Genomic DNA, 24,635 nt, shown 5'->3' on the forward strand with positions numbered 1-24,635 from the left:
CGGTTCTATTTCTAGTATGCACGCGTTTTCCGCGCCTGAGATGCACGTCTCACGCAGGCAGTCTGCAAGCTCTAACCTGTTAACATGGGAGCCGAATTAAAAACGGACACGCCACGCAGCTGAGACTTATGTTCACTACTAGCCTACTTATGTTCCACGCACAAAATATTGCATTCCGTCATTCGGTACACACGTGCACCATACCGAAAGCCCTGTACCGAATACACGTACCGTTACACCCCTAATATATATATATTTGAACAATACGTCTACAGCATTTATTAACCTGGATACTCCACCCAAAAATGAAAATGTTGTCATTAAACACTTATCCCCATGTCATTCCAAACTCGTAAAAGCTTTGTTCATCTTTATAACATAATTTAAAATATTTTGGATGAAAACCAGGAGGCTTGTGACTGTCCCTTAGACTGCCAAGTAAAATACACTGTCGAGGTCCAGAAAAGTATGAAAAGTGTCGTCAGAATAGTCCATCTGCCATCAGTGGTTCAACCGTAACATTATGAAGCGACAAGAATAATATTTGTATGCAAAAAAAAAAAAAAAAATGTAGGCACTTCTGTGTCAGCCACGCCACAAGGATGACTGTTTTCTTTTAAATCACACAGGTGGAGTAGGGCTGTCACTTTTGTGAAAAAATCTTTTTTGATTTTTAAGACATAAGTGTTCATTGAATCGATTGTAAAATCGATTTTCCATGTCTAAAAAAAAGACGTTTCCTTCTTCAACGCCAAATAATGGACGAACGTAAAGAGAGCACTGGAAATGCCCAAGTCAGCAATATTTCTTATTTATTGGCATGAAGTTTCGTGCAGAATAACAAACAGCAACAGGAGTGCAACATTCTCGAAAAAATATATATGCAGAGGGGAGGAAAAATCCAAGATTATTTTAAATAATGATTCAATCCATTTCAAACAACTGTTAAAAAAATAAAACTTTAAATGGACTTGAGAACAAGCCATGTGTGTTTTTTATTGAACGTAACCGACACTTAGGCTAGGTGGCACTAGGCAGGCATAATGAAATGTGCAAAAAGGCTAAGGCCATTACAAATTTATTGGACAGGAAAACAAGTCGTTCAACATTTTCGGGGTCCAGAGGAGAGCATTTTTTATTCACTATATGTCCAGCTGTTGAGAAGACGCGGTCCGACCACACTGATGTCCCAGGGACACTCACTTCATTGCCAGCTGCGCAAGGTGGGGGTATTACTGCCAATTTTCCATCACAAAAGCCAGTCGCTGTCAGCTGGCAATGGTGGCTCCTTTTCATAACTCAGCATCTCCTGTAAATAGATGCGCGAATGAGGCGAATTCGCGTCTACTGCGCCGCGCTAAATGCCTCATTCGCGCTGCGAGACCTCCAGACGCGCGTAAACGCATCTTTACATTGACTTAACATTGAAATCATTCGCGCCAGACGCCAGACGCTCTATTGTTTGGTGTGAACGCAGCATAAGAGGTTGCTTTCGACGTCACTGGGTCTTATAGGCGCGTAAAATTGCTGGTATTTTCTGTCTAGCTTTCGCAAGGCATACTGCACTTTCGGAATTCTTTATTTTCTTTTTCTGCTTGTTTGTGAGTTTTGTTATTTTTTAATTGTTTAATTCTTTTAAAATTAATAGTGTACATATTTGGTTAAAATCGATTCCCTATTTTCACTTTCAAAACTTTTTTTGGTTGGTCCGATCGATTGTGCAATCGATTTTCGAACTAAAAGTGACAGCCCTAGTGGACAGTAACAAACTACACAACTTCATTACGTGAGTGAAAGTACAAATACTACTGGTCAAATACTACTCCACTACAAGTTAAAGTTGTAAAGACAGGGTTTTATGTAAGTTTAAAGTACAAAAGTAAAGTTTTATTGTCACTTTGCTGTATACTTACAATACCTTATGCCACTAATGCAACCTACTGAATACACTGATTAGCTTGTAGTGATCAGTGTTCATAAAATGCTCATAAATCAGTGAACTTCACAACATGTGGCTAGGGTTGTGTACTGATTTAATTTTATCCATTACAATTTTGATTCTGCTTATTGATTTAAATTCTTATCAATTCACAGTTTAGATTCCAAAGCTGTAAAAAAGTGAAGTAAAACATTTCGACCTGTGTAATCATTTAACGTAGTTATTGATCATTTGTAAAAGTAGAAAAGAAGAAAGAAAAGTATTTATGTGCAGTGTTTTGACATTTAAATAATGTTTAGATTTATATACTTCCTGCAGTTTTTAGCAGCAATTTACCAATAGGCCTGAGTAGTAAGGTTTTTTATATACTGTATGGTAATAGCAGCCAATTTTGAATGATATGTTAGTCTACCATTTGTATAGTTTAATTACAAATACTAAACTATAATTACTATATTGAAACTATGTTAAATTTGTGGTTACTGTAGTTTTACTACAAATAGCATAGCTATGGTTACTGTAGTAAGAGAATAGTAAATTTGTGAAAACTGTGATTTTACCGAAAAATACCATACTTAAACTAGTTACTATAGTAAAAACATGGTTAATTTTCCAAAGAGCTTTAACAAGTTAACACATACACATGTGAGTTCACAAAGAATAAAAACTATACATTCTCTTTGTCATGTAGATCAAGGTGTAGGTCATTTTTATTTACTGTATGCCAATCATTATCTTCTATGATCTTTGATCGTAGAGCTCGGTCTACGTAAGACATCACATACAGTTGTCTCTTTAAAATCAGTATGGTGAACACACAGATGATCACACCACACTATAAATATGTGCTTTTTTCTTCTTTTATTATATTATTTGCCTTTTTAGAGCACGCTGTGCAGAAGCGTAGACGTTTAGTTTAGCCGGGAAGGTCCCAAGGTTGTCATAATGGATATAATGTGGGGGGAAAGATTTCTCTGAATCATTTCAGGAGTACAATATCTTAAAATTCATTATCAAATTCTGAAGTATCTTTATCTAAATTGATGGTAAAGACATTTGTTTGTAAAAAAAAAAATAAAAAAAATAAAAAAATAAATTAAAGTCTGTAAATAAATACATAAAAATGTATGCTCTTAAAGTATTTCTTCAAAGAGTACTTAATCAAAGAACAGCAACCACCAAATTTCATGTGTGTAATTATAAATAGGTATTACAATGTTCTGGTACAAATATTTAAAAGGATAGTTTACCCCAAAATTGTTTTGTTATAATTTACTCATGTTGTATAAACCTGTTGGGCTTTCTGTTCACTGCACAACACAATGTAGTTAAAAAACAAATTGGGTGCACTATCCCTTTAAGAAATTATATAATGCATTCTTTTGTATGTTATTTGATAAATAAGAGTGCAGTATCAACCAATGTGTTAGGTTAATGCTTCATGGAAAATATAAGTTCATAAGGGAAAGTAGAATCTTTAATAAAGCTATGCATTTTGGGCATGTCTTCATATAATTTCTGTTATTTAATTATCTGAAACAAGATAATAGCACAGGTTGTTTCATTGGAAATAAATGAGCTGATGTGAGGAAGATCATGAGCACTTAGGTAAATATGCAGAACACTGGACACTGACTCAGGCAGTTTCTCTAAATAACTAATAAGCGATGCAACTCCTCAGAGGAAACGCAGAGCGAACTGCAAAACAAAGTCTAAGTGGAGTCCTCCAGAGACTGCTTCACTGAAGATAATTAAAAAGAAAACTGTTGCTGCTCATGTTCTTATGTTCATTCTCTCTCTTCAGGAGGCCTGTTGCACAACGCATTAAAAAACAGACCTCATCAAACTTTTATCTTCCCCCAAAAAGCATGTCTGACAGTATCTTTTCATTCTGTCTTTATAGATCTTTGAATACAACACATATAAAGAAGGAAAGAAATGTATATTGACAGAATAATTTTAAGAATTTAGCTGAAACATCACGCAAACAAAGCAAGCGCCACAGTAACATGAATATTACAATGACATGCTGAATTTAAACTCCAATCTTGCAATTGCAATTTTGATTGTTTGAAGTGTCTTGATGTGCTAGAAGTTTATTATCAATGCAGGAAATGTCCTCACTGTGCCATATGACTGAATCTATACTCTAGCTGAACTTTTCAAATGAAGGGTGAGTTATAGTAATGTGAAGTCATGGTAATGTTTATACTGTACAGTATCAAATGGCATAATGTAATGTAAAATGCTGTATTTGATGCCATCTGTCTCCCTTCTGATACATCTCTGATCAGTTCCTCTCCCTTGTGTTCTGCTATATGTTCACAAATAGCAAAACACACTGTTTTACAAATGAAGACGTTCTCAAAGGGAGGTTTTAGGTGATTTTGTCAAGTTTTGCTTACTTTTGGGTATTAATTTGTCCCCAAAATATGGTTACAGTAAGTAGGTACACACACACACACACACACACACACACACACACACACACACACACACACACACACACACACACACACACACACACCTTTGTTTTTGTGAAAAGTGGGGATATCCCATAGGCAAAATGGTTTTTATACTGTACAAACTGTATATTCTATGGCCCTACACCAACCCTACACCTAACCCTAACCCTCACAGGAAACTTTGTGCATTTTTACTTTCTCAAAAAAACACATTCTGTATGATTTATAAGCGTTTTGAAAAATGGGGACATGGGTTATGTCCTCATAAGTCACCCTCTCCTTGTAATACCTGTCATACCCATGTCATTATACAGAGTTGTGTCCTGATATGTCACAAAAGGATTTTTAGGCTGCATTAATTAGGTAAACCGGAACCGGGAACACTTCACATAACACCCTATGTACTTGCTACATCATTAGAAGAATGGCATCTATGCTAATATTTGTCTGTTTCTCTCTTATTCCGAGGTCACCGTAGCCACCAGATCCAGTCTGTATCCAGATCAGAGGGTCACTGCAGTCACCCGGATCCAGTACGTATCCAGACCAGATGGTGGATCAGCACCTAGAAAGGACCTCTACTGCCCTGAAAGACAGCGGAGACCAGGACAACTAGAGCCCCAGATACAGATCCCCTGTAAAGACCTTGTCTCAGAGGACCACCAGGAAACAGATGATTCGTCTGCACAATCTGACTTTGCTGCAGCCTGGAATTGAACTACCATATTTTTCGGACTATAAGTCGCACCTGAGTATAAGTCGCATCAGTCCAAAAATACGTTATGACGAGGAAAAAAACTTATATAAGTTGCACTGGACTATAAGTCGCATTTTTTTAGAACCAAGAGAAAACATTACCATTTACAGCTACGAGAGGGCGCTATATGCTGCTCAGTGTAGACTACAGGAGCACTGAGCAGCATCTCTGGCCGCATAGAGCGCCCTCTGGCAGCTGTAGATGGTAATGTTTTCTCTTGGTTCATTTCTCCTGGTTCATGGCAAATTAATTTTGATAACTAAGTCGCACCTGACTATAAGTCGCAGGACCAGCCAAACTATGAAAAAAAGTGTGACTTATAGTCCGGAAAATACGGTACTGGTTTCGTCTGGTCAGAGGAGAACTGGCCCCCCAACTGAGCCTGGTTTCTCCCAAGGTTTTTTTCTCCATTCTGTCACCGATGGAGTTTCGGTTCCTTGCCGCTGTCGCCTCTGCCTTGCTTAGTTGGGGTCACTTCATCTACAGCGATATCGTTGACTTGCAAATAAATGCACAGACACTATTTAACTGAACAGAGATGACATCACTGAATTCAATGATGAACTGCCTTTAACTATCATTTTGCATTATTGACACACTGTTTTCCTAATGAATGTTGTTCAGTTGCTTTGACGCAATGTATTTTGTTTAAAGCGCTATATAAATAAAGGTGACTTGACTTGACTTGACAAAAACAAGAGCACACACACACACACACACACACACAAAATAATGGTTACCATCTTAGATAAATCACTAGTGTAAAAATAATTCATTGCATTTGGTTATGCCTAATTTGTAACCACGTTCTATAGAAACTATATCTATTGAATCTATAGCTATAGGTGCACCAAATATTTCACTGATTAACCATTAAGATGAGTTAGATTAAATAATAGACCAATGTATTACACCAAATGAAATCATGCAAAGTCATGGAGTCATGCAAATGAAAAGTTTGATATTAAGAGCTTTATGAAAGGCAGTTACTGTGAATGAAACATTTATATAGATGAAACACTTATTTTGTGTAGTGAAAAGTATATATTGTGATTGCGTGTATCGTACTAACACAATTGAAAATATGCTGAAATGTTTGAAAAAGTGCACTTTTGATGATCTGTTGTGACGTTACTACTAAGACGCAATTAAATAAACCTGTAAAATATAATATTATATATATTGTATATTTCAAAATATTGTTGTTTTGTAGATAACAACGTGCTTAATGTTAACATAGCACTTTATTCATTTTTGTGTTGCGAACTGTTATAGGATGTTCGAATTGGATGTGGAAAGAGGCTCCGCCCCCATGTGTGTGTAAGGAGAAAGAGAGAGGATAGGACAGAAGATTTTTTTTTTTCTTACACAATATTATTACTTTTACTGTATTTTTAATTAAATAAAAAATAAATGTAACCTTGGTGAGCATTAAAGATTCCTTTCAAAACACAAGAACAAGCTGAAGCAACAATAAACATCTAGGCTTCACATGATTTGTAGAACTTCCCAGCCACTTCATTTTTGTTATTCTCAGTATGACTAAGGGTCACATAGTCATACACAAAGGTAGATGTGTCAAGTGAGCAAAGAAATGCAAAAAAAAACAATTGTAATTGTATGTGTGTGTGTGCAGGGGCGTAGCCATCTTTTCAGAAGTGAGGGGGACAGAAAAAAAAAAACAACAACAAAAAAAAAAAATATATATATATATTTTACATTACAATAGAACATTTATGTAATCTATAGCTACCAGTCAACAGTTTTTGAACAGTAAGATTTTTAATGTTTTTAAAGAAGTCTCTTCTGCTCACCAAGCCTGCATGTATTTGATCCAAAGTACAGCAAAAGTTTTTAAAGTTTTTACTATTTAAAATAACTATTTTCTATTTGAAAATATTTTAAAATGTAATTTATTACTGTGATCAAAGGTGAATATTCAGCATCATTACTCCAGTCTTCAGTGTCACATCCTTAAGAAATCAAATCATTCTAATATATGCTGATTTGCCGATTATCTATTTTCAAAATATGAGTAAATTTTTTTTCAGCATTCTTTGATGAATAGAAGGATCCAAAGATAAGCATTTATGTGAAATAAAAAGCCTTTGCAACATTATACAGTATATCATTAAAATATATATATATATATATATATATATATATATATATATATAGATATTGGAAAATAAATTATAGATATGAATACTTTTATTTAGCAAGCTTTAAAATCTCAATAAATAACATTTTGAAATATATTCAAATAGAGAAAACAGTTATTTTAAATAGTCTAGTAACAATATTTCAGTTTACTGTTTTGCTGTACTTTGGATCAAATAAAGGCAGGCTTTGTGAACAGAAGAGACTTGACTGGTAGTGGATACTATAGGCAACTTTAATTATTCTCTAATTTCTAGCTTTTAATTTGCTTAGAAATCTATAACTGCTTGACAATAACAAATAATAATATTTTTTAATATACTACAAACACTTATTTATCACATAATAAGGCAGAATAGTTTCTATTCTGTAATAAATCTATGTCAAGTAGCACTGTTTTGTTGATATACTGTATTTATCACCTGCTGGAGATGACTTGAAAAACCATATATTGTCGCAATTGTATATTAATGTCTTGTTTCCAAAAGTTTCAGTTCTTCTGTCTAAACAACTGTTTTCATACAGCGATAGCTGGACGCTGTTGCCCATATTAGGAGTTTCCTGATATGACTTTCTGCGGTAGAGCGCGCTCTCCAGCTTCGAGGATGAATGCAACACAAACTGCAGGTGTGTTTAGCGCTTCTGGGTCCGAATAAAATATCAGGTCATGCGCATACTACCCTGTCTCTTTGAGTTTAAATCTATATTTATTCACGCCAGCTCTTGAAAACATCTATGCGAACACATTTGACTGAAAAAGTGCGGGGGACAAATTTCCATGATATTTAAAAGTGGGGGGACACGTCCCCCGCGTAATCTACGCCCCTGTGTGTGTGTGTCTGTGTAAAGACCTCTAACAGCTTGCTCTATTCTTATTTTATTCTATCTGTTTTCTTTATATTATATTATTTAAAATCCCATGCTAGGTGTACTGTGTTAACCTAACTGAGACTTGTTATAGCACTTATATATCATTGCTCTTTTTGTTGTTTTTGATTGCTTCCACCGTCCTCATCTCCTCATCTGTAAGTCGCTTTGGATAAAAGCGTCTGCTAAATGAATAAATGTAAATGTAAAAACCCTCTGAAAATGATGAGTAGAACAATATTTTTATCCTCTACAAACTTAAAGGGTTAGTTCGCCCAATTTGCAAAATTATGTCATTAATAACTTACCCTCATGTCGTTCCAAACCCGTAAGACCTCCGTTTATCTTTGGAACACAGTTTAAGATATTTTAGATTTAGTCCGAGAGCTCTTAGTCCCTCCATTGAAGCTGTGTGTACAGTATACTGTCCATGTCCAGAAAGGTAAGAAAAACATCATCAAAGTAGTCCATGTGACATCAGAGGGTCAGTTAGAATTTTTTGAAGCATCGAAAATCCATTTTGGTCCAAAAATAGCAAAAACTATGACTTTATTCAGCATTGTCTTCTCTTCCGTGTCTGTTGTAAGACAATTCAAAACAAAGCAGTTTGTGATATCCAGTTCGCGAACGAATCATTCGATGTAACCGGATCTTTTTGAAACAGTTCACCAAATCGAACTGAATCGTTTTAAACGGTTCGCGTCTCCAATACGCATTAATCCGCAAATGACTTAAACTGTTAACTTTTTTAATGTGGCTGAAACTTCCTCTGAGTTCAAACAAACCAATATCCCGGAGTAATTCATTTACTCAAACAGTACACTGACTGAATAATTTTTCCCTTTAATCACTGTAGCAGGTGTGCTGTGGGCCACTAGAGTGCAGGTGTGTGTTGGTGTAATGACAAAAAATGACGTTTGATCTGCCATTGTGGGCAGGGTGCTGGGAGGTATGGAATAGATCCTTGTCCTGTGAGAGCCATCAACAGTGTAACAGGATCCATCAACCACTTAACAGCTAGATCTGTTCTGCTCTTAGTACAGATCACCTGAACCAACCTGTTGTGCGCTTCTGGAACATAGATGAACAAAAAGAGCCTAGGAAGATTTAGAAAAATTTACATTTGTGAATCTTAACACTTAACTTTCATAACTAGTGTTGACAATCATACTGTAGTTCCTGTGTCACATTGTTACAGGATGTTTCTATTTAAAATAAATGCTCTCAAATATACAGTACAGACTAAAAGTTTGGACACACCTTCTCATTCAAAGAGTTTTCTTTATTTTCATGACTATGAAAATTGTAGAGTCACACTGAAGGCATCAAGGGCTATTTGACCAAGAAGGAGAGTGATGGGGTGCTGCGCCAGATGACCTGGCCTCCACAGTCACCGGACCTGAACCCAATCGAGATGGTTTAGGGGTGAGCTGGACCGCAGACAGAAGGCAAAAGAGCCAACAAGTGCTAAGCATCTCTCGGGGAACTCCTTCAAGACTGTTGGAAGACCATTTCAGGTGACTACCTCTTGAAGCTCATCAAGAGAATGCCAAGAGTGTGCAAAGCAGTAATCAAAGCAAAAGATGACTACTTTGAAGAACCTAGAATATGACATATTTTCAGTTGTTTCACATTTTTTTTGTTATGTATATAATTCCATATATAGTTCCACATGTGTTAATTCATAGTTTTGATGCATTCAGTGTGAATCTACAATTTTCATAGTCATGAAAATAAAGAAAACTCTTTGAATGAGAAGGTGTGTCCAAACTTTTGGTCTGTACTGTATGTTCTTTTGAACATATTCAGAAAAGAATCCTAAAAAAGCGTAATTGATTTCATGAAAATATTAAGCTGCACAGCTGTTTTCAAAATGTATAATAAAAATAAATGTAATTTAAATAAGCACCAAAGCAGTACAGAATATCAGAATGATTTCTGAAGGATCATTTGACTGCTAAAAATTCAGCTTTGCATCACAGGAATAAATGACATTTTATTGTATATTTAATAATGGAAAATTTTTATTTTAAACTGTAATAATGTTTCACAATATTAGTAAAAAAAAAAAACATAAAAAAATACTATTTTATAAATATACAATAAATAATATATACAATTTACAGAATTGTTCTGTATTCTAAATATTATGCAGAATTTTATGTGATTGTATATAATTATATATTATTATAATTATTATAATTGTAGTATTATTTTAATGATTTTTGGCATAAAAGAAAAATCAATAAATTTGCCCCATACTATGTTTAGTTGCTACATATTTTTGTGGTCAAGGGTCACATATTACATAAATATTATATATCTATGTATATACCCCCATAGTATTGTGTGTGCGTGTGTGTGTGTGTGTGCTATATGAACAAAGGTGCAATAAAATTTGGTTGCAAACTCTCTTAAACTTTGGTAAATCTCAACTTAAATATTCATATAATCAAATGAAATATAAAAGCAAAGCTATTTGCTACTGCGGGCGGCTGTTTGCAACTTAAAGATTTTTGGGAAAATATTTAATAGTTTACATTGAAAAACAAGTTATGCTCTGAGTCCAGAGCCTCTAGAATCCACTCACCGCTCAAAAGTCATCTTTTTAGTGATAATAATCAGTGCTTGCATTCTGCCATGCCAAACCATGCACGTAGCAGCCCATGCTTACTTTTCTGTTGAGTGCGAGAATAGAAGAGAATAGAATAGAAGAGAAGAGAAGAGAAGAGAAGAGAAGAGAAGAGAAGAGAAGAGAAGAGAAGAGAAGAGAAGAGAAGAGAAGAGAAGAGAAGAGAAGGACAATGTAACAGTGTAAGATATGAGATTGTGGGCACCTGTGTCTAAAGAGATAAACATTATCTTGAGTGGCTTGCATAAATTATGCCTGATGGGGAGGTTTGAGTGACAGGTCTGACATTTGAACAGGGATTTTTTTCTTCCAAAGAATAAATAGCACATGAAGGGGCAAATCATAGTCTGATGCTCGTGCGGCCAGACCACTAACCATTCAACCTATCAGCGTTCATTAGACGGAAGGACTAAGTGTGTAAATTCAAATGCAGATGATCACAGAGAGAAGAAGCTCTGACTACCCGTGATTAAAGAAGCATAATGGAAGTTGTTAATGCTGCTGCTGCAGTCGCTCTATCATCCACTCTCTCCTCTCATTACTAATTAAATGTCATCACACAAACAGAATCGTGAATATCCAGACACACATGGCTACACATAAAGCAGCGTCTGAGGTGACGTGTTGAAGATGGCGAAACATGTTCACCCGCAATGCAGACACCATCCACATCCTGTCCTTACTTGTTTATAGAACTTCAGTGACACGGAGAGAGAAGGTATAATCACTACAACATTTTCGATTCCACTCAGCAGAGTCTGAGTCATGGCGAGAAATGACAGGGAGAAATGACATGGTCTAATTAAGATCTTCTGAAGCCTCTCTGCGCCCCATCACAGGAGACATCTACAGGAAAGCAACGTGCTGCTCTCCCTCACACCGCTGACATTTCAACACCACTGCTGAGACAGAACAATCAATTCATACAGGAGCTCACAGAAGCCCCTTTCACACTGCACGTCCGACCTGGCATATTGCCGGAACATTGCCGGGTCGCCTTCTGTGTGAAAGCAACCACGTCCCAGGATTGATTCCGGCATTGAACCCGGGTCGGGGACCTAGTAACATTGCCAGGTTCAACCCGGGATGAGCGCTGTGTGAACAAAAGCCAGATCTAATGCCGTGTCGAAGTGATGACGAGCGTTATCACGCGACTCTTTTACCGGCTGTTTTGAAGGAAGATCAACGTTCGCGACGAAAAAAATATGTGCAAACTGTAATGAAGCAGAGATCAGTTTGTTCCTCACTTTCCGCGCTGATGCCGAGATCGTTCGCTTGCTTCAGTGAAAGTATTACGTGCCTAACGTTTTCGAATCGTACATTACACGTCACGCCCTGATGTCACGTGTCATCACAGGATCTTAATGGCAGTGTGAAAGGGGCTAGAGATATACACCGGCTGTATGTTCTGAAATGCTGGATTACAGACTAATAAGATTTAGTAAGATTTTAATAAGATTTTCAGATTTATCACTGTGAATTAGTACAGGTTAAGGTCATTTTCCATAGATGCATTAAATTGATCAGGAGTGACAGTAAACACTTTTACACTGTTAAAAAATGATAAAAAGGAATAAATTACATTTTAAAATATATTAAAATAGAAAACAGCTATTTGAAATTGTAATAATATTTCAGTTTCACAATGTTATTAATTGATGCAGCCTTAGAATAATATAACTATTTAAAAAACATGAATATAATGAATATAACAGAACAACTACAGAGGAACGAGGCTTGCAATACTATTGTGGTTCTGCTACAGTATAATTTGTTCATATCACACTGGTAACCAAAGTGACAGCATTATGCTGTGGACATCCTACCATTATACCAGCACAAACTAGTCAATTTAACAGCATTAGGTATTAACAATTTAAAAAGATTAATCAACACACTGCTTTTGCTCTCATTCTTGTAGTCAAATCAGGTATCAACTAAAGGCAGGAATTACATAATAATAATATTAACAGCAAAAAATGAGTACATATGGTTAGCAAAGTGCATGATGATATACAACTGCAGGCACTGCTGAACATAAAACCTACACTAAAAGGTGTGAAAGATGTTACCTGCGAAACTGAACTCATGATTTACTCATCACAGCTCAGATTCTTAATGACTCCTTGCCAACATACCCATTTGTAATTATGCTTATAGTAGTAATTGTCCCCTCCAAAAAAGGAAGGGTGCAATTATTGCTATGTTGATGGAATGATATTCACAGGCAAAACTGGAAAAAACATATTATGAGCTCTGTTCCAAATCACAATGACCTTCCTGACGGTCTACAGAGGCAGCACCGTAACTGAAACAAAACTCAAAAGTGACTTGCTTTATATCAGACTCCTCACATAAAGCGCACAGCAGACTCAACCGATTCAAACAGAATTTAGCATTTGCCTGTTCCTAAACTAACAGTGATATGCATAATCTTCTTGAAAATTCATTTTCAACTGCACTGAACAGTTTCTATACTGTAGATAATTTTTAATAATGAATGAAATGCTTTCATTTATAATAACTGCTTCTCCCAAGTTTCCCCATTGGCTGAGCTTGTTGCAATGCATTCCAGGATTCAATATTCAATACAATAGATGAATTTAGTCTGAAATTAGAAGATATTAGAAAGCTTAATTGAGTTGCCTACCATGTAGAACAGCTTATGATTCTCAGAGGAGAATGATAACAGAGAAAAATACATATACCTTGAATAAAATTTAAGTCACTCAATAAGTAATAAAACAGACATATATCAACCACAACCACACATTTATAACTTTTTTTTAAAAAGAGGCTGACATATCAGATAGACATTTAATTATATTGCAGAACCGTATATCCATCTGTAATATTAGCTTTAGGCATCAACTAGACTTAAATGTGTTGCCTACAGGTGTTAAAGCTGTCTGGTGCCTGAACACAGCCGCTGACATTTCTCTCTGAGACCTACAGCACTGTCTCTCCCTGTGCCATTAAAACCCACAGCCATTGACCTCATGTTGCCAGCTTCACCCCCTATTAATTAGGATTTTAATTGGTGACATTTGAGAGTCCAGCAACTGCGTAGAGAGAGACACTTCATCTCTGGCCCTGCGCACCAGCAGCACAGAGTAAAAGGCTCAGATGTAGCACTCACAGCACTTTAATCTGCCTTTCAAAGAGCTGCTGCCTTCCTCTCATTAGTCAGTACTGTGGCATTAGGTTTGTGTCCAGTCCAAGTGGATGTGCAGCTCTATCTGATCTTCAGAAATACTGCCATGTACCAAAAACCAGCTGTGCACATGAGGAATTACTGAACTACAAACACCACTCAGTAATCTGCCAAGAGCCACACAACAGCACCGCTGAGAAATCACTACACCCCAAACATTTAAGAAAGATTTGAACATCTTCAGCATGAGAATCTACATGATTGCTGTGAACCGTTGCATCATATAAAACTGAAATTGATCATAATGAAATGAAACTAACCATGCAATGGTATAGCAGAGTAAGCTAGAAAAATAAACTGCTCATAAACAAATTAAAGTAACATACTTCCCCTGTCTTGTTCTGCTGGTGTCAAATGCTGTGTGCCCAGTCAAACTTTATTGTGTTTTGCTGCAAATTCATCTGTCACTTGGTAAAAGTCAAATTAAATGAATGCCAAAATGGACAGATTGCATGTTATGCCCATCAAACTGGCCATGAAGAAAACTTGGCAAAGTAAAAATAAACAAATAAATAAATACAACCCAAATAACACTGAATATAAATTAATTTGCAATGAGCATGAACTGATTTGTATGGAAGTCAATTTCCATCAGTGAATAAAAAAATAAAAATGGTAAATGCAACTTTATATCTCACAATTCTTTTTTCTCGCTTGTCAGTATTGTGTGATATAAATGCTAAATTGTGGGGGGAAAAAATGGCTAGTTTAAATCTCACAATTATGAGAAATAAAGTTGCCATTCTGAGAATTGAGATGTAAATGATTCATTTAAACCATAAGTGAACTGAGATGTAAATTCGCAAGTTGAACTTATAAAGTCAAAATTGTGAGATACAAATTTGCATTTGCGAGAAAAAATTCAGAATTGTGAGTTTTTATCTTGCAATTCTGACTTTTAACTCTCAAGTGTGATTTCATATTCAATTCTGTGAAAAATAATCAGAATTGCAAGTTTATATCTAACAAATCATACAATTTTTCTATGAAATGTGAGTTTATATCTCCCAATTGTGAATTTAAATCTTAAATTTAAAAAAAAAATAAAAAAAAAAAAAGTCAGAATTGCGAGATAAAATAAAAGCCATTACCTTTTTAAATTTTTATTCAGTGGTGGAAACGACCTTCCATAGTTTTTGCGCATGAACCCATCAAAGTTTAGAATCCAGTAATAAATATTTTAAATTTTGCGGACAATTTTTGTTCATGACTGTTGAGTCACCACTTTATGTCCAACATGAAACCCTGAAGCAAAACCAGTTGCAAAAACCCTGAACAAAAACAAACTGGCATCTCACCTGGGGGAAATATCACAGCCCTGCTGCATGAAAGCTCCCAGTGAGAACCAGAGACTGTTGAAGATGCCAAACTCGTTGGTCTGCTCCTGACTCTGCTGGTTCTGGTTCTGCTGGCCCTGACCCGGTTGAGCGGACGAGGAGGAGGGTTGGTTAGGGTTCTGCTCTGCTCCTTCCTCGCAGTCATCTGCGTGCCACTCGTAGGGACTGAAGCGGCTGACTAGGAAAAGGACCACGCTCACACCGATGTAGGCGAACACAATACACATCCAGATCTCATAGGCCAAAGGGTCCAGGAAGGAGAACACACCAGGCTTGGACTTAGTGGGCTTTTTGATCATGATGGAGATGCCGAGGCTCATGAAGGGCTTGGAGAAATCAATGACTTCCTCCCTGACCAGGGTGATGGTCAGTGGGGCCACAGCTACGTCAGCTTTCTACAGAAGAATGTATGATGTTATTGCAATAAACACTAAATATATAGTGTTAAACATATATTTAAACTAAAAAAGGATCCAGGAAAGAAAGAAGTCAATCTAGGAAACAGACCTGCTACAGTCATTTTTCTTGTGTTTATCGAAGATGTGTAACTATAAATACAGAGCGGACTTGTTCTAACCTCTCAACCTCTATTTAACACCTTTCCAGAAAGAGTTTTCTTCACTCTCTGTTATTATTACTGTAACTGTGGTGAAAATATGAAGCCTTTCGGTTCAATTACTGAAACCTCCTCTCCTCTCTTAAAATTATTCAGATTTGAAAACTAGTCAATTTTCTGAATCAGTGGCATAACTGATAAACACCTATTGGGTTCTTTGTGTTCTCTTGCATTCATCCTTAATGCTTTGATATTGAAGTCCGGATATATGCAGAGAGAAAAAAACATGTTGCACTTACACCATAGACAAGCTCTCCCACCATCCCATTCCACATCATGGTCTCAGGATCTCTGGCTCCATATTTCCCATCAGCCACTATCTTGAGCATGTAGTGGTATCCCACATGTTTGGCTATCTCAGCTGCCAGTTCCACACAGTAACCTTCATACTTATCATTTCCTGTAAACTGCTCGTGGTTCTTCTTCAGCATGACATATGGTGATTCCTAGTCAGGACACAGAGGTAGACAGACATGTACAGTGAACAAAAAAATAATAATTACAGGATATTTGTATATATATATAACATACTAAATATAAATACTATACATACAGTACATACAGCTCCACTGATTATAATGGGAACAATTTAGATTTTATCTAATCCATTAGAAACATTACAAGCATTATGGAAACCATATTTTAAGACACTGAGAGCCAAGGGAAAGAAAGAGTTGACAAAGCAGATAAGAAATGGTGCTTTGTTACTTAAAACATGGTGAACTTGACAGGTTTATTTTCATATGTCTTATTCTCGAGCATGAGGGACAGACCTGGCAATCAGCTGTGTAGAAAGTGTAGGGTGATTCTATTTGTGGAAAGTCTGTAATATGAGTTAGCAGTTCAACTGTGATATTTCACAATGATTGGACATCCTGAGGAGATTACAACACAAATGGCACCTGAGGCCCAGCTGACAGCTCATTCTGTAACAGACTTTTCTAAGGAGCTCACAATGTACATATAACATGAGAGCATAAAGAAAAATAGAGTAGGCTGACGTTAAGAAAAGAAAAGAAGCCTTTGCTGTGCAGCATAGGTTTGAAACTAAAAGCAAATAGAGCCACATAGATGGACTTTTCCCCCTTTCCAGAAACAAACCTCAAAAAATGAAACTCTTGATTACAGTGTCATGTCTGCAAATGCTTTCAGTACCACAACACTTTGAACCCAGCTGTGCTGCAATGCATCTCAGAAACAGACAGTGCACAGTGGCAGTGAATTTCCTGGTAATGCAGACCTCTAAGATGGCCTATATGCTGTCTTTCAGAGGAACAGATCATTCTTTAGAGCACCCAAGGTGATGCAGCTATTCCCAGCTTCTCTGATAAACAGTCTCTGTTGGACAAACAGCATAGCTCAGACTATTTCCTGCAATCCATCCCACTCCCTTGTGAGCGCTTAGCCCCTAACCCACACCGATGATCCATAACTGCTTTTTTGTCCTATCACCAATTCCCTCCACATCCTTCCATCAGGAGACCGGTCCACTCACTCTGCCCTTTCTCTGGCAGGAAAAGAGATGGGCAGTCCACATATGAAAGGTTAATAAATGCCCTCTGAAGCCTAACTTGAGAGAGAATAGCTAAAACGCAGGCTAAGCCCAAAGATCTCTGCCGAACGAGGATAAAGAAAAGGAAAATTAATCTTTTGTCCACTGCTGGCAATTCAATCCAAGGTTCCCCTTTAAGTATAAGATGAAAACACTGTGGCTGGAGGAGCAATAATGTCTCATTTACAGACAGCGCACAGAAGAGCCTTCATGCTTTTATCTGCACAGCACGGCATTACCGTCTTCATACTGAGGGATAAAAACATGAAGGTGATGCATCAGCCATTTTAAGAAAGGAAAAATGGTGAAGAAGACTTGTGAGATGGTGGACTGAGTCTGAATTCCTGTACTGTCATTCTACCAGTGTTGGGGATGAATGATACTTGCCAAGCAACTTGGCAACTACAGACAACTTTCACTGAAACTATGATCATTAAATTCTACAGGACATGTTAGGAGGGCACTGTCTCAGTTCTCTTGAGCTGTTTGCTTAATGAAATACGACATACAAACAGTGATGTAATTTATTTAATGAAAATATAAAGGTATAGGAATAGCTGGAACACATGACTTGCAATAACTCACCAACTTTTTTTATGCTCATGCTTTTGAAAAAAAAAAATACAGTAAAAACAGTATAATTGTGAAATATTATTCTAATTTAAAATAATGGTTTTCTATTTAAATATCTTTAAAATTAGATTTATTTCTATGATGGCAAAACGGAATTTTAGCAGCCATTACTGAAGTCTCCAGTGTCACACGATCCTTCAAAAATCAAATAATATATTAATTTTATTGCACATTAAAAATTTATTATTATTATCAATGCTGAAAACAGTTGTGCTGCATAATATATTTGTGGAAACTGATCATTTTCTGTGATACAGAATTCTTTGAAACAGAAATCTTTTGTAACATTATGCATGTCTTTACTGCTACCTTTGATTAATATAATATGTCCTTGTTGAACAAATTAATAGTTTAATAAATCTTACTTAATAATGTTTTCAATCCCACAGAAGTTTAAATTGGCAAAAAAATGTAAAAGATTTAAAGAAGACATACCAGAATAGTGGTAACAATATATGTGCGATTCTGAAGTCCGTAAGTGTCATTACTGCCTGGCATGTAGGCCGCCGTGCTCACAAATTTCTCATCCTCATTCCAGTAACCCACCTGAGAAAAAATCAAATCAGGGACAGGAACTTGAGCATTATCGGGAACCTTTCTGAGATATCCCACAGGAGACACTACATGAAATACATTACTCATTTAGTCATCCCAGAAGAAGTAGACTGGATTGCTGAAACAGTGACCATACTGGATCTTATAAAGGGAATGTTTTGTTTAAACCATAAGTGAAGCAAGAAGTGTGAAACAACCTGCCATATCAAAAGGCTTCCTAAAATGCTTCCTTTTCCTGATATTTAAGTACTTACTTTTTTTGGTCCTGTCGGCCTGAGCTCCATCACACTAACAGTGTAGTTAGTCCTTCGTCCTTTTTCGTTAAACTGAATGTGTCCTGTTAGGCCTTCAATACGAACCTAAGTACAAATCACATAGAAAATGTTTGTATTTAGACAAAAAAACTTTCTCTCTCTCTCTCTCTCAAGTACTCCTCCTCTAAGGGGTGTACATCTCTCACAGTGTCTCTTCTGTGTGTACAGTACTGAATATCTCCCAGGCCACATGAAGGAGTTAATTGACCGAGTTGAACATCAATCTCCACGGCCTCTCAGCAGATGGACCAAATTGCCTCAGTCTAGCACACATCAGACTCGCATCAGACACAGCCACAGGCAACTGTGAGACATAGTCTATTTCTGCAAGAAGAATGCTACTACATTGCTTAGGCTTTTTCAGACTTATTAAAACCCTTTAAAGGGTTACTCCACCCAAAAATGAAAATTTTGTCATTAATCATTTACTTCCATGTCGTTCCAAACCCGTAAAAGTTTTGTTCGTCTTTGGAACACAATTTAAGATTTTTTGGATAAAAACAGGAAGGCTTGAGACTGTCCCATAGACTGCCAAATAAATGACAGTGTCAAGGTCCAGCAGAGTATGAAAGACATCGTCAGAATAGTCCATCTGCTATCAGTGATTCAACCGTAACGTTATGAAGCGATGAGAATACTTTTTGTACACGAAGAAAACAAAAATAATGACTTTATTCAACAATTCCTCTCCTCTGTGTCTCTCCAAATCAGCATAGCCCCATTTTGGCAAATCTGAGCTGAACGCAGATGGCGTACGCTGCGCCGTTTGCTTTCAAACCAAAGCGTAAATAGACGTAAAAAACATATCCTTGTGGCGCGGCTGACACAGAAGAGTGTGTACAGCTCAGATTTGCCAACATGGCACTACTCTGATTTGAAAAAACACAGAGGAGAGGAATTATTGAATAAAGTCATTATTTTTGTTTTCTTTGTGTACAAAACGTATGCTCGTCACTTCATAACATTACGGTTGAATCACTGATGGCAGATGGACTATTCTGACGATACTTTTCACACTTTCTGGACCTTGACACTGTTATTTATTTGGCAGTCTATGGGACAGTCTCAAGCCTCCCAGTTTTCATCCAAAATATCTTAAATTGTGTTCCGAAGACCAACTAAGCTTTTAAGTGTTTGGAACGACATGGGGGTAAGTGAATAATGACAAAATTTTCATTTTGGGATGGAGTATCCCTTTAAGTGAAAAGGAGAAACATGTGATACGACTGGAAGAAAAACATCAATTTGTGTACGGTTTCTCAAACAGAGTGCATTTCTACAGATTTTTCAATTTGGTAACAAATTCTGCTCCACCTCGCCTGCCAAATTCTACCCTCGGCACCTAAATCTTCATATACCGCCCAAGGCAAAGAGACAAAAATCTGCCTAAGGGTAACACAACAAAGCCAGGTGCTCCTTCCCTCATGCATCTCTATGTAAATATAACTTGTCATGTGCTGTTATGAGCAGCATAAATGTTTATCACCTACTTGGTTTGTTTATTATCTGTAGTGTCACATTTGATTGTGATGGTCTCTTTGGTGAATCAATGTGAACTTTATGAGATAAAGATGTAATTTGCTTATTGGGGTTTCATTTTGTACACTCAGAATAGATTAGAGCCGGTGTCAGTCTAACAGATAGGAAAGTTTGTGAACACTGTGTTCGTTCAGAAATGTGCAGAGCCTACAGCGTGTGATACCTGCTGAAGTGCTCTCTGAATATCGATGCCTTGGCCCCAAGGTGCTGGTGGGTTGGCCAGACATTCTCCAGCATTTCCACGGCGAGATATATCTATCCTCTGCCTACGGAGGTTCTGGAAGGCTGTAGACATAACTTTGACTCCATCATATGTGAGAGCGCCGGTGTACTGCACAAAGGATGCACAGAGATATATGAGAAGTGTATTTCTATATTTAAATATGATATAAATTATAAGTATATATATATATAACAGTTTATAATATAATTTTGTGTTAAAATCTGTTTAAATGGACTATTGGAATTATTTCCTTTCGAAGAATCAAAAGCCATATTTTGTCATCAGATTTTGATGTAATGCAGTTGTGCTCTCTCTCTGGAACTGTGCCAGTGATTCATTATACAACTTTATTACATGTTGTTTCTTTGTTTTTATTCTTTTCCTGTCAGAGCAGAATCAGTTCTTCACACTGTGGATGATTTAACTGTAGTCACCTTCAGTCCTCGCTTGGGAACTTTGGCGTCTTTGTTGTCAAAGTCCATCCACTGCTGCACTATCCTACTGATGTTAGGGTCTGCGTAGTTCACCAGCTGGAAGCCTGTTACATTGGCCTCACCCTTCTTAAACTCTGTCAGGTCAACGTCCAGAAACCCCTAAAGGATCACAAGGAACATGCATGTCATACTGTGAATTCAAGTTAAAGTAAAATAAAAACAGAAGTTCTCCATGGTCAAGAAATCCAATTTCAGCCAAATGTCAATCAATAAAGACAAGCTATTGACTAAATTGAAAAGGGAGACCAATTTGAGATAAAATATAATGACAAATCCCCTGCAATTGTTAAAAAAAATCCAATGTAAGACTTCCACAGGAAATGGAGGTAGAATTCGCAGCCGAGGGAGTCATTTTCGCATTAATGCTCAGGTGCAGCAAGAGAGCAGGAGGCCGGGCCTTTGGTGTGCCGTCAAATGTAATGCAGGGTTTAAAACTATAATGGAAAGAACAGTTGGGTCAATCACTTAATGAAAAAGGCTAATCCCTCTCATCCACTGAGGCTGGTTATCCAAGAAAGCTCAGTTGTTATCCGATGTGGTGCCGGAAAATGCAGGAGCTGTGAATAGGAATTTGGAGTAAAAAAACTGTGACACATATTGAGAGTTTGCCGGAGGTCTGCTTTTGATCCCACAGGCGCTATTTAGTAATTTAAGGCCTTTTTCCACAATCCAATCAGCTGAGGTAAGCTGCCCCAGAGCAGTCCACACACTCGCTCCGTACCTGAGATCATACCGAATTGATTCTAACCTACTTTATTACTGGGAACATTTCTTCAACCTTTTAGTTATTTGTATCAGCTTAATAAAATTTTTTTATTTGTGTCCAGCTATAAGCATCAAAATATGTTGGTGTGTGTGTTTGACTCTGTTTTGAGTGTAATAGCCCTTGTCAGGCTCTAAGTGTGGTGATCTTTGATCTTTTATCCCTTAACACGCTTTGTCCCCCAGGAGCAGTAACGTGTCTTTGTGTTCCCTGGGAACATCTGCTCCGTAGGGCAATGAACAAGATTCACTGCACTGCTAACATGACCTCACGCTTGTCTTACCTCAGATACCCTCTCACACACATACTCAAACTCAGGGGAGTTTTTGTCCTTTTGTTGCTTGTCAGAAGCGTATGATTGTACAGTTTGTTTCTTTATGTCAGAATGTAGGATATAAATCTTGAGACATTTGTCACATTTGACAGTGTTGACTGGGCAGTCAATCATATCATGTTCTGACATCCTCACTGACAGGCAAAAATTAAATGGCACCACAAATAAGTCTCATATGCCAAAGTTGACCTATATTGATTGCCCACTAATTTAAATAGATAGGGGGCAGGGCTGTCAGCCTAAATATTGTGGTACCAAGCACCTCAAAATATAATAATATCCTTAAAAAATAAAAAATAAAATATAAAGCACCTATGAACTGCTATTTAAACATCTGAAGTTAGTAAGCTTTTTACTATTATAAAAAAAAATATAAAAAAAAATAAAATTCAGCAAGATGCATTAAATTAATCAAAGTGATAGTAAAGAGTTTAATACGTTTTGATCTTTTGAACTTTTTATTAATCAAAATATATATAAAAAAAGTTTCCATTAAAATATTAAGCAGCACAACATATTTCAACATTGATAATAATAATAATAATAAGAAATATTTATTGAGCAGCAAAATTAGCATATTAGAATGATTTCTGAAGGATCATCTGACACTGAAGACTTGAGTAATGATGCTGAAAATTTATCACAGGAATAAATTACATACATACATATATATATATATATATATATATACCCCTTAGCATCCAGTTGCGGCCCCATGGGGGTCCCCGATCCCAGTATGGAATCCCCTGTCTCTCTATTGTAACGTACTATTCCATAGGGAAAACTAAAAGTCTCCTGTAACGTCAAATCAATTCCGTGAGGGAAACGCTATCACACGGCTGCCTCAGGGCTAAAGCGTCATGCAACCTGGTTTCACAGCCTCATCACTCTCTATGGTGGGAGTGAAGAAGGCAATCAGAGATACGCAGACTGTCTGCATCACTGCACATATTATACGAGGCTGTTACTGAGCGCACAACTGGGACGCATGTCATCACAAGCTCTCAAGTCTGAAACATGGCACATTCTTCCCTCAGACAAGATGACTGCCTTGACTTTAGAGGCAATCAAGAGCTCATTTACCAAACAAAAGAGTTTTTGTACTAAATTAAAAGAGAAAACAAAGTCAAGCAGTTAGCAGAAAGAAGCTTTCACTGATTGCAAAAAAACAAAACGCTCATGGAGACACTTCAGAAACAGTCAGAAACTCTCATATCAGAAGCATAAATGATACAGTTTTTTGACATGTTATACTGTACATTCCAAGATTTTGATATCTGAAATAAAGCTGAAATAAAATATAAGATTAAAATCAATTTAATTTAGTAGCCAAAAATGACAAATTTTATTTTTTAGCTAAAGTAGTAAAATTACTCACAAAAATTGTATAAAAACTAAAGCTACATAAAATAGTATAAAAACTATAAGTGCCATTCTAAAGGTCAGGATTATTAAGATTTTTAATGTCTTTTAGAGAAGTTTCTGCACACCAAGGCTGCATTCATTTGATCAAAAATACAGAAAAATATGTAATTTTGTGAAATATTATGGCAATCTAAAATAATAATATATATTTCTATTTTAATATACAATTTACAAAAGTTTGTGGTCAGTAATTTTTTTTTTTAAAGAAATTAATACTTTTGTTCAACAAGAATGTGTTAAATGGATAAAAAGTGAGAGTAAAGGCTTATTATGTTTGAAATTATTTCTATTTTGAACAAATGCTGTTCTTTTTAACTTTTCAAACATCAAAGTAAAAAGCGTAACAGGTTCCAATAATAATAATAATAATAATAATAATAATAATAATAATAATAATAAAAAAAAAGCTGCACAATAGATTCAACACTGATAATAAATCAGCATATTACAATGATTTTTGAAGGATCATCTGACACTGAAGACTGGAGAAATGGCTGATGAAAATTCAGTGCTCTGTCACAAAAATAAATAATATTTTAAGTATATTAAAATAGGAAACAGATATTATAAATTGCAATAATATTTCCCAATATTACTGTTTTTTTGTGACCTGTATGCCAGGTTAAACAGACCAAGGGACACTAGGAGTCTAGAACCAATCGAGAGATGGAGGAGAAATGGGGCCAGGAGTCAATTCAGATGTCTCTGATTACAACAGCAAGCTGCTTACTGAAGCACAGCCACAACTCTCTCATGATTGGCCGTGTCTTTCTAGTTTTTTTTTCTTTTTGTTCGGCAGCATGTCTTTTGGCATTC

The 24,635-nt window shown here is 36.5% G+C and overlaps 1 protein-coding gene across 6 annotated transcripts in view; it reads right to left on the reverse strand.

Annotated features, from left to right (window-relative positions):
• The window catches only part of gria1a (glutamate receptor, ionotropic, AMPA 1a), a 73,064-nt gene that overhangs the window by 20,268 nt on the left and 28,161 nt on the right, over positions 1-24,635 (reverse strand). For all 6 annotated transcript variants that reach the window (XR_009424524.1, XR_009424521.1, XR_009424522.1 and 3 more), the window contains exons 6-11: positions 21,238-21,396; positions 20,744-20,911; positions 18,982-19,086; positions 18,608-18,718; positions 16,227-16,433; positions 15,333-15,766 (exon numbers count right to left, since the gene is read on the reverse strand). Coding sequence is in view for 2 of the 6 variants with exons in the window: in XM_059515751.1 (XP_059371734.1) it covers positions 15,333-15,766; positions 16,227-16,433; positions 18,608-18,718; positions 18,982-19,086; positions 20,744-20,911; positions 21,238-21,396 (1,184 nt within the window). In the remaining 4 variants the exon portion in view is untranslated. The remainder of the gene's footprint in view (positions 1-15,332; positions 15,767-16,226; positions 16,434-18,607; positions 18,719-18,981; positions 19,087-20,743; positions 20,912-21,237; positions 21,397-24,635) is intronic.

The sequence above is a fragment of the Carassius carassius genome, chromosome 29 (assembly GCF_963082965.1).
Source record: "Carassius carassius chromosome 29, fCarCar2.1, whole genome shotgun sequence".
Lineage (NCBI taxonomy): Eukaryota > Metazoa > Chordata > Actinopteri > Cypriniformes > Cyprinidae > Carassius > Carassius carassius.